An 11,132-nucleotide genomic window follows, 5' to 3' on the forward strand; every position below is an offset into this window, starting at 1 on the left:
CTGGTGCAATGGTCATCCCTTCGCCAGTCGCTGGCTACATGGGAGTGGAAGGATTTGGAAGCTCTCCGGCAACGCTTTCCACTAGTGCCTACTTAAGGGTGCGTTTGGTTGCAATAACAAGACGGGATGAGACGATCCCTCAAATAAGATTATTGATTTAGAGTCAAGGATTGATACAAGACTATTCTAGTGTTGTCCCCAATTATCCCTCAAAATTGGTGGAACGAGATAGAATACTAGAGACATCTCTGTCCTGGTTGTCTCGCAACCAAACGCACTCTTAGAGACAAGCTTGCGCTCAAGACCGGATATTATCAATACACTAAAGACGCCGCCGTCAACGGAACCTAGAACAAAGAGAAAACTAATAACTAATAGCAGGGTGGTGTACTCGTCTTTTAATACTGAGACTCATAGAAAATAACTTGTAGGTTGGCTGTATCGGAACTTTGCGATTTCATCCAAAAAGAGCAGAACACTACGAGACTACCTCCTTCTCTCCAAGTCGTTGTCTTCTTCGGTTCTTCCTAGCGTCTCCCCGTTCTTCTCTCCGTAGTAGCTAACAGTATAGTGTGGCCTCGCATGGAGACTTTCCCTCCTCGCTGGCCCCGCATCTGGCCCGGATTAACCGCCTTGGGCTCCCTCCCCAGATTGCCCCACCCACCGTCAGCCTCGTCAGGTATGTCTCGTGTTCCCTAACCTTGACGCTTCTCCCTTCTCGGCGCCTGCTTCGTTGGTTGCCTTCAGCGGACGCCGCCGATTCGGCTCTCCTGTTCGGCGCCCTCCCCAGATTGCCCCACCCACCGTCAGCCTCGTCAGGTATGTCTAGTGTTCCCTAACCTTGACGCTTCTCCCTTCTCGGCGCCTGCTTCGTTGGTTGCCTTCAGCGGACGCCGCCGATTCGGCTCTCCTGTTCGGCGCCGTGTCTTGCGACAGACAATGCTACATTCTGGAGTACATGGATTAGATGGGTGTTGTGCACTGCTTTTATATGGATCTAATGATTGTGGCCTTGAACGTTCTCGCCAGGCATATCTCATGTTTTTACATGGATTAGATAAGTACATGAATCTTTATTTAGGCCTGTTTGGTTACTTTAGTCTAGGGACTAAAGTTTAGTACTCCATATCCAGCTTGATTTGAGGGACTAAAAGTATCCATAACGCATTAAATGACTCGTAAGAAACCAAAATGCCTCTCATCATTCTCTGGCATTAGAGCATCTGAAATAAATGAGAGCCAAAAGTGGAATTAATATGGTTTAGTCCCTTTTATCACCCCTTTAAGGGACTAGAGACTAAAGCAGTTTAATCCTTGTTTTAGTCCTACTATTTGGCAATTTATAGACTAAATGAGACTAAAATGGAGGGACTAATCTTTAGTCCTTGGAACCAAACAGGCCCTTAACCCGAAGGTAATTGAGATTGCGAAGAAGATGAAAGAGGAGAGGGTCAAGTTGTTTACTTCAGAATATTTTGCTTACAGATGATACGACTAGATCAAATCAGTTGCATTGTGAGTTGTGACATGTTGGCAGGATGTCAGTTTCCCTTTTAACCTGGCTCTTGTTTGCTTCCTGTGTAATTTGTGTATATCCCTGTGATGAACATTTTAGTAATCTGGGTGCTCATTCAATTGGCGCGCCCTCCTCATCACTCTTAGATGGGGAGGTTGAAGGAACCCATATCGATGATGTATACACCGTTGAGATGTTTGCTTCTCGTGTAATTTGTGTATATCCCCGTGATGAACATTTTAGTAATTTGAGTGCTCATTCAGTTGGTGCTCCCTCCTCATCACGCAAATAGGTACTGAAGCCCATATGACTATGCAGATCTAGGACAGAATGTTTGCAATAAATACTGACATGGATATCTAGCTTTGGCTTTGAAAGATGTAGGGATCTTTTGTTAAATTGATTTACCTAGGGTCCTGCTACAAGAGCTTACCTGTTACCTCGTTATATCTTTGTGAGATTACAGCAAAAGTATCCAATTTCTACATATTTTACTGCTACACAGATTTGTCTGTCTGTTTGGTCATGGATATGGTTCGGTTTTACTGCTGTAAAAAGGGATTAAAAAATCTGCAACCTGATTTCAATTTTTATTTTTTATTTGCATCACGATGAAATGGTAGGGTCCTCCCAGGACAAACCATGCTCCGGAGACAGAGGCGGCAGAGCTGGGGCAGGAGCAGAGCCATCACAGAAATTCTTGTCTCCAGGTATGTTGAAGTTTCAACAACTTGGTTTATAAATTAACATGATTTTAAAAAATCACAGTGACTCCTCTTGCAGATTTTGTAAAATGTTTTTTTCTCTACTGCACTGCCTATCATTTGCTGCAATTTGAGGATTATAACATTCTAGACACACTAAAATCTATCATCTATCATAAACAGTAGCTATTTCCCCCTCTGTTCTTTGTGTCTCTGATTGTGTGGTACCAGCTACTTTGGCATACATTTGTTTTTTGCTTTAATCTTCTGTTCAGCTTCTAATTCAGAAATCTTTACTTCAGATAACCAGAATACTTCAGCTTCCATAGTTCCACTTACACAGTTGTAACAATCTAGCCTGTAATGGCTTGTAACAGTACAGTGAGTTGGGAGTTGGGACACCTCTGATGTTTAGAGCTCCAATGGTCCTGTGGGAGGGATATATTTTTGTTTTCATATTGTTTAGCCATGGGGTGCCAGGGTCTACGTTCTACCTTGGTTTGGTTCTCTCCTTTTCTCCTATCTGTCAACACATAGTCGTCTATTACTTATAAAAAACCACATTTTCCCATTTTGATCCCTTTATGAACAATGCTGGAAATCAAATTCTATTCATTTTGGAAAATAATTACATATTTATTCGTCGTAGCTATATTCCATTGTTTTATTAGGTGCTCAAAAATTGTGTTGACCGGACACATGCTATTTTGGCCTATGTGCTATCCATTGCTATGTTTTATCGGTAGGGTTTTCCATGCTTAGATAACTTCCTAATTTCTCATTTTTTGTAAATAAATAAATACTTGGAGATTCTTGGTCAAAGGAATGTTGGACACCTGCTAGCCAATGTGCAGGTAACAGGAACCTGAACAAAATGGCCTTGCAGTCTTTTTTTTTTGACTGTGTATATCTTTTTCATGTGGAGTCCATTAAAAATCCATGCATAAGCAGCCGCGAGAGGTCTCAGACAGATAAGATGGTCGACGGCATGGACTTCGAGGAGCTCTGCAGCGACTTCGAATGCATAAGCAGCCCCTACGTGGAGTCCATAATGAGGCAGGTCGCGCGGGACATCTTTGAGCTTCGCGAGGATAACCGCGCATTCAGCTGCTACGCCGTCCCCGTGAAGTATGAGGTGTTCCTCTGCTATGTGAAATCTTTTACATTTTGTACATTAATTGGCTCTTTCAGGCTTTTGGTTTGAGTCCTCTTAGATCGATATTTCACTTTGGATTTTGCACTTGAAAACTTGCAGGCGGTTACACTATGTTGCCACGGTTATCAGTTTCTATGCGTTTTTATCATTTATGTTATATGACATTTTCATGACACGTATGTAGAGCATTTGATAGGGCGTTTTTTTCTAGTATCTTGTAACTCACCCTCGTCTTTATTTTTTTCCCCAGGCTCCTTCCTGATGATAATTTATAATGATAAATCGAGGAAACTCCAATAAGTTTCCTTCCTTTTTTTCCTTTCGTTTTTCTCCCTTCTCTGATTTTTCAGTGTGGAGGGACTGGACTTCCGACAAAGGAAATCACAACATTGTATATGATTGACTTGTAATATGTTAGTAAATATGTCTGTACGTTATGACAAGAGATATAACTTGTTTTAGGGCTAGTTTGGTAACTTCATTTTTTTCAAGGAATTTTTTCATTTTTCCGAGGGAAATTAGTTCATTTTTTACAGGAAAAATGTAAATCCCTTGAGAAAAATGAGTTGCCAAACTAGCTCTTATCTAGATAATTTGTAGCTCAAAATTTTACATCCAACAAACAAGGTGTATATATATGTATATTTACATGTATATATGTATGTGTGTATATATATATATATATATATATATATATATATATATATATATATATATATATATATATATATATATATATATATATATATATATATGAGTTGTAAATTCTCATATGCCACAAATCTAATGTACTAATGGGAAAAAAATCTAATTTTGATACCTAACCATGTCTAGAAAGATTTTGCACTGTCATTTGATGTCTGTATTCATCCTTCTATTCTGGCGGTTGTCCTATAAATTGATATCTTAATTGAGGCTTCCAGCATCCTTTCGCAAGTGACTGGCCAAGTAAATCAGCAATATTTGTTGACATGGTTTGAGCCTCCTGCACATGAGGGAAGTTGTCTTCCCCAAAATGTTGTGCCAACCATAGGTACATTGATAGGACCTGGTGTTTCGTCTCTAGGTCTAGGAACTGAGTGTCATTTGTTGCATAACCACTTGGCATTTCTAATCCCATGGTAACATAATGACTTTCAGAATAGTTATTGGCAAATCTCAAGAGATGGTCCATGGCTTCTGAATTCCTTGTATTCACGGGAGCCAAGCAAAAACCGTAGCGACTCTTGAGTGAAAGACCATGCACTCCCTCGAGCATATCAGCAACCTTCTTCATATTGTCATGCTGGCATATGAAGTATGTGTCATCGATGCGACAAGTATCGCATAATTTATTTAACAGATTATTGAAGGTAAGCTCGGGGAATTGACTCGCAAACATCTCGAGTTGCTCAAAAGTGGGAAAGAGTCCGACTTTCTCCGCCTCTTCGAGTGGCTCTTCCAGACACCGAGTCAAATAGCACAGATCATATTTGAAGGTTGTTGCAAGTCCATGTGGATAAGCACTGCCCCTCCGACCAGCACGACCAGCAATCTGTTTTACCAGTGAAGCAGGTACCGACGCCGTCTTTTCTCCATCGTATTTAATCAAGGTATAGAACACAACCCTTCTAATGTTAAGGTTGAGCCCCATTCCGACTGCATCGGTAGCTACAAGGACATCATATTCATTATGCTCCTGGTTGAACAGCTCTGCTTGCTGTCGGCGTGTCTCTGGCGGAAGAGCTCCATAAATAACACAACACTTGTGGTGGGTATACGTCTCAATTGCCAGCTTGATCTCAAATATCTTCTTGCGAGAGAAAGCAACCACCCAGTCACCAGAACGTATATTCTGGAAGTACCCACGAAGTGTATTTTCCTCGACTACAAGAGGCTTGAACCGCTCGTACTGGTGCACCAATAAATCATCCCCAGTGTCTGCACAAATCTTCCGGATAACGCTGAGCACGCTATCGTCGCCGCAGAGGTGTATCTCCTCCGCCCTGAGCCCAAGCAGAGCGCGCGTCCATGCAGAGCCCCTGACAGGGTCGGCCATCATCTGTACCTCGTCAACCACGGCGACCTCGTAGATCTCTTCGGTCGATACCATCTCAATGGTGCAGGCGAGATGGCTGGCGAAGGCCACCTCCTTAACCTCCTGGCCAGTGCGCAAGCTACAGCTGACACCCGTGGCGTTGACCTTGTCGAATATTTCCATGGCGAGGAGGCGCAACGGGCTGCAATACACCCCGGACTTGGCCGCCGAGAAGCTGGCGAGCGCGTTGTGTGTCTTGCCGCTGTTTGTTGGCCCGCAGTGGTACACGACGCGGCGGCGCATGGCGCGCGCGGAAGGATACCAGGTTTGAGGTGCCGTGAGGTCGGCCGCGGCCATCATCAGATCGCGCGCCGTGAGGTCGTCTGCGGCCATCAACGATCTGGGCTTCCTCAGCTCGTCCGCCAAGTTGGAGGCGCAGAACTCTGCGAAGGCCGTAAGGAGGAGGTCGTGCGCGTCGTCCGCAGGGATCGGAGCGAGAGGAGATGCGCCGAGTAGTAAGCGGAGGCGAGCTTCTCTTCGCTAACGTTGTAGATTTTGTGGTTTGCGTGCGGTGAAGAGAGGCAACGGCGCCTATTTATATCCGCAAGTTGCAATACGGTTGGAACTTTGGGCGAAAGCCGCGGATGAGTCCTACCACGGACTCTTCGGTAGGCGGGGTCCGAAGGCCGAAGCGGATGGATAGCTCGCGCCGAGGGAGAAGGACCTCATCTGAACTTTGAGTTCCTTGCGTCATATATAGGAACGTCCGATGCCAATGCCACCCCTTGCATCCGACGGTAGCAAATATTCCCAAGCAATAACCAGATCAAGGGTTCTCGGCGGCTCACGGAGAGGCCCAATATTTGTCATAGGTATAACTGTAATTTCAACAATTCGTCTCAGATGGTGCATGGATGTCTCTCAGCCACGTTACCAGCTTCACACTGCAAAGTTATCTAAATAAGGCCTTGGAAGATATTTATGAATAACCACTACTGTTTAAGATGCTTTTATCCAGTCAGTTGTCCCTAGTTTATATGGTTAGCGTAACAGACTAACGATGCAGTTCTCGGCGGCTCACGGAGAGACCCAGTATTTGTCATAGGCCCATTACACAGTGATCTAATATAACTGTAATTTCAACCGTTCGTCTGAAATGGGACTGCTGTTACAGGAACATCTGCCCGTGTTGGCTTTGCTATATATATATCCCATCATCAACCGTACTTAAAATCTCCCCCTCAGTTAGGAAGAGAGTATGGTGCATGTATGTCTCTCAGCCACGTTACCAGCTTCACGCTGCAGAGTTATCTAAACAAGGCCTTGGGAGATATTTATGAATAATCACTACTGTTTAGGCCTTGTTCGGTTAATCCCGTTACCTATGGATTAGATGAAATTGGAAAAAATAAGAAAAAGTTTGAGTTGCTTGGGATTTAAACCCATCCAATCTCACTCAATCCACATATATTGAGAGCTAACCGAACAAGGCCTTAATATGCTTTTTATCCAATCAGTTGTCCCTAGTTTATATGGTTAGCGTAACAAACTAACCATGCAGTTATTTCTATAGCAAGGCGTTCTTCCAGCTGATACTTTGAATGGTATATTAAGTTTTTTCCTCCAGACCACTATATTAAGTAGGTCTTGCTCCAACAGGCAGGGGTTATGCTGGTAATATTGTTCTTGGTGATATCATCGTTCAAGTGGATGGCAAACCCGTGAGTTCCATTTTACCAATCTATTGCATGTTCAAGGAGATGGGAGGAGCAGTGCTGCAATGGGGGTGGTCTAGTTGTTTATTTATGGGCGTGTGCTACTATTTTATCTTGAGGTACGTGTATGTATGAATGAGCTTTAGTAATTCACTTATTTTGCAGCATAGTATTAGATTCATGGAATCGACTTGTTGGCACCGATCTGGACGCAAAACACTGGAATAAACCGCCTGGCGGTGCTCTCTGTGGAGGCGTGGACGGTCCGCGCGGCTCCTCCTCTACGTACGCCCGAACGGTCGTGATGGTGGGGGTCATCTTATTCACAGCAGACCTATATCTCACCTCCCAGGAGGGACCCTGTCAGGAAGAGAGATCCTAGGGTGAGTCTTAGCATCGACAGACCACCCAAGACGCCTCTAGTCGATGTAGAGCCGAAGAGAGGTGAAGATTTGAGGTAGAGGGAGGCTAAACTAGGGCTAATCTAGAGCTACTCCTAATGCATAAGGTAAAAACGATAAGTAGATTTGATTGGATCGATTGTGGGGGTTCAATCGGTCGTAGTCCTTCATCTATATAAAGGGGGAGATCTGGACCCATTACAAGTCGGTTCCCGAGTTAATCCCGCAGGTTTAAGTAACAAATCTCGCAAGAAATCTGGAACCCTAACTGATTATACGCATGCGCGGACAGTCCACGCCACTACGGCAGACAGTCTAGACCATGAACCATCCGCCCTCAGGGTCAGACCGTCCGCCAGGTAATTTTCTATGCTCAACATATGCCCTGCCTTTTGGTGGAGGTTGACGAACCAAAAGCATATGCACTAAGCCTGATGCAAGTCACCGGCTTTTCAATCAAATAGCGTGATCATTCAGTAGAGCTCTAATGCATAAATGCCGTTTTGGATTGAATGGTATATTAAGTTTTTTCCTCGGTTTTTTCTCCGGACCACTTCCACTATATAATTTGCTGCCTATGTTTATTGAAGGATTTTCTTCACAAAATTCATAGCACGAATATGCAAAGGGACGGACGGTCCGCGACCTGGCGCATGAGCGGCTCCTCCTCTACGTACGTCCAGACGGTCCGCAACTGGGGCACGGACGATTGTGATGGCGCAGAGGGTCGTCTTCTTCCCAGCAGACCTAGATCTCGCCTGACCCTGTAGGGAGGAGAGATCATAGGGTGTGTCTAGGCGTCGGCAGACCACCCAAGACGCCTTTAGTCGACGTAGAGCTAAAGAGAGGTGAAGATTTGAGGTAGAGGGAGGCTAAACTAGAGCTACTCCTAATGCATAAGGTAAAAACAATAAGTAGATTTAATTGGATCGATTGTGGGGGCTTCAATCGGCCGTAGCCCTTCATCTATATAAAGGGGAAGGTCTGGACCCATTACAAGTCGGTTCCCGAGTTAATCCCGCAGGTTTAGCTAACAAATCCCACAAGAAATTCGGAACCCTAACTAATTCTGCGCACGCGCGGACAGTCCACGCCACTACGACAGACAATCTGGACTATGATCCATCCGACCTCAGGGCAAAACCGTCCGTGATGTCATTTTCTATGCTCAACATATGCCCTTGCTTTTGGGTGGAGGTTGACGAACCAAAAACATATGCACTAAGCCTGATGCAAGTCACCGACTTTTCATCCAATATGGTGATCATTCAATAGAGCTCTAATGCATAAATGTCATTTTGGATTGCATCTTTCTCAGCCATGTTCATCTGACCAAAAGATCAAAAGGTATAGAATGGAGGTGTCCCCAGCTTGAATAGGCAAATGGACTATGCATGTACCATGGGTTCATCGTCGTACCATTCCACATTTGAATAGAACAATATACCGACGATGAGTAGGCGGGTGAAAAGTATCATATCATCATACAATGAATAGGCGATGCTTGTTGCATTGTCATTCGGGACATTTTATTCGGCCATCTTATTTTAGCGCGTGACTAGGGTTTTTTTGTTGGCATATTTGGAGGGCAATTGATCGAAAATAAGCAGGTGGAAAGTATCCCAGCTAAACATCGGCCGTGCTATCCAAAGTCTGATCCCTCCCCGAACCCCCACCTCACGATCTTCGTTCGCGGCCCCAATTCGCCGACTCGACTCGTATATACGCGCGCCCGCTTGTTGGCTACCATCGTCACCTTGTCTCGATCCTCTGCTCCGTGTCCACGGCGACGTCCATGCTCTCCGCCACCACGGTGCCACTCCAGCAGGTATGCCGGCCGCGTCTCTCACCCTCCATCCATGCTGATACGTCGTAGGATGCTTTGCTCGCACTCTAGCTGCTCTACCGGACAACCGATGCTTCTATGATGTGTGTCCAGGTCCAGGGGGGCGGTCTGTCCGAGTTCTCCGGTCTCCTTAGGAGCTCCGCGTCGCTGCCGATGCGCTGGAATGCCACCTCCGACGAATTCATGTCCGCCGTCTCCTTCAGGAACCACGCGGTACGTGCCTGCCTGCCCCCGGGCCGGCCGATCGATCCGTGCGCGGTCGTGCCGCATCGTAGCGTAGGAATGTGCTAGTAGCAACACGATCGAATGGCTTGGGGATTCACATGTCTGCGCCGCTGCTGCCCCTGGCTGCCTGACTCGCCTGCTTGTGCTTGTGCATCGATCAGATCGGCACCAGCGGCGGCAGGTTGAGGCGGGCGCCGACAGAGGCAAAGCTCAAGGTGGCCATCAACGGGTTCGGTCGCATCGGGCGTAACTTCCTGCGGTGCTGGCACGGGCGCGACAACGACTCGCCCCTCGACGTCATCGCCATCAACGACACCGGGGACATCAAGCAGGCGTCGCACCTGCTCAAGTACGACTCCATGCTCGGCATCTTCGATGCCGATGTCGAGCCCGTCGGCGACAACGCCATCTCCGTGGACGGCAAGGTCATCAAGGTTGTGTCCGACCGCAACCCCAGCAACCTGCCGTGGGGCGAGCTCAGCGTCGACCTCTTCATCGAGGGCACCGGCGTCTTCGTCGACCACGAGGGCGCAGGGAAGCACATCCAGGCGGGCGCTAAGAAGGTGCTCATCACGGCGCCCGACAAGGGCAACATCCCCACCTACGTCGTCGGCGTTAATGCCGACCAGTACAACCCGGACGAGCCCATCATCAACAACGCCTCCTGCACGACCAACTGCCGTGTGCCATTCGTCAAGGTCCTCGACCAAAAGTTCGGTGAGTGCCTTCTTCGCTCAAACTCAAACTCAAACCATACGTAACGGCGCATGCATACTCATCCGTCACCGTCACCGCCATCGCAGGCATCATCAAGGGCACCATGACCACCACCCACTTCTACACCTGCGACCAGAGGCTGCTGGACGCGAGCCACCGCGACCTGCGCCGCGCCCGCGCCGCCGCGCTCAACATCGTTCCCACGTCCACCAGCGCCGCCAAGGCTGTCGCGTTGGTGCTCCCCAACCTCAAGGGCAAGCTCAACGGGATCGCGTTGTGGGTGCCCACCCCAAACGTCTCCGTCCTCGACCTCGTCGTGCAGGTCTCAAGGAAGACGCTCGCCGAGGAGGTGAACCAGGCGTTCCGCGACGCCGCGGCTAACGAGCTGCAGGGCATCCTCGAGGTCTGTGATGTGCCGCTCGTGTCCGTCGACTTCAGGTGCTCCGACTTCTCCTCCACCATCGACGCCTCCCTCACTATGGTCATGGGAGATGACATGGTCAAGGTCATCTCCTGGTACGACAAAGAGTGGGGGTACTCGCAAAGGGTCGTCGACCTCGATGACATTTGCGCCAACCAGTGGAAGTGAAGCATGCATTGCATTGTAATATCCTATAAGTCACTCTCGACTTCAAAATTTTCCCCGGGCTATTCCCGGATGATAATTTATAAGGGCTACTTTGGGAACCTCAAATCCCCTTCGGGATTGAAAAGGAGATTGAGGTGGAAATAAACATAGCCTTTTTCTTCTTTTTTTTTCCTTACGTTTTTTCTCCCTTCTCTGATTTTCATTGTGGAGGGACCAGAGTGTAATATATCTATACTATACTTAAAA

At 47.0% G+C, this 11,132-nt stretch overlaps 2 protein-coding genes and 1 pseudogene across 21 annotated transcripts; 2 read left to right on the top strand and 1 right to left on the bottom strand.

The window, feature by feature from the left end:
• The first annotated feature begins 419 nt into the window (after nt 1-419).
• On the top strand, nt 420-3,983 carry LOC100274490 (uncharacterized). 20 transcript variants are annotated; one of them, XR_560470.3, is made up of 5 exons: nt 432-819; nt 2,140-2,226; nt 3,030-3,074; nt 3,172-3,355; nt 3,627-3,883. XR_560470.3 is itself a non-coding variant. In XM_008665037.4 (4 exons), the coding sequence occupies exons 1-4, from the start codon at nt 583-585 to the stop codon at nt 3,649-3,651; spliced, it is 528 nt and encodes a 175-aa protein (XP_008663259.1). In that variant the 5' UTR covers nt 420-582; the 3' UTR covers nt 3,652-3,983. The 20 variants fall into 20 exon arrangements, 12 of the variants coding, with proteins under 12 accessions (XP_008663259.1, XP_023156976.1, XP_020401335.1 ...); XR_004853277.1 differs by having other exon boundaries at nt 3,044-3,074; XM_008665037.4 differs by having other exon boundaries at nt 420-679; nt 3,030-3,348; nt 3,627-3,983.
• A 164-nt stretch (nt 3,984-4,147) lies between these two features.
• LOC103641726 (ATP-dependent RNA helicase SUV3L, mitochondrial-like) lies at nt 4,148-6,361 on the bottom strand (annotated as a pseudogene).
• Nucleotides 6,362-9,278: 2,917 nt separating this feature from the next.
• On the top strand, nt 9,279-10,886 carry LOC109943118 (glyceraldehyde-3-phosphate dehydrogenase A, chloroplastic). Its single transcript, XM_020545947.1, has 3 exons — nt 9,279-9,568; nt 9,742-10,297; nt 10,384-10,886. Exons 1-3 carry the CDS (start codon nt 9,434-9,436, stop codon nt 10,884-10,886), a joined length of 1,194 nt encoding a protein of 397 aa, XP_020401536.1. The 5' UTR covers nt 9,279-9,433.
• Nucleotides 10,887-11,132: the final 246 nt, after the last annotated feature.

This window comes from Zea mays, chromosome 10 (assembly GCF_902167145.1).
Source record: "Zea mays cultivar B73 chromosome 10, Zm-B73-REFERENCE-NAM-5.0, whole genome shotgun sequence".
Classification (NCBI taxonomy): domain Eukaryota; kingdom Viridiplantae; phylum Streptophyta; class Magnoliopsida; order Poales; family Poaceae; genus Zea; species Zea mays.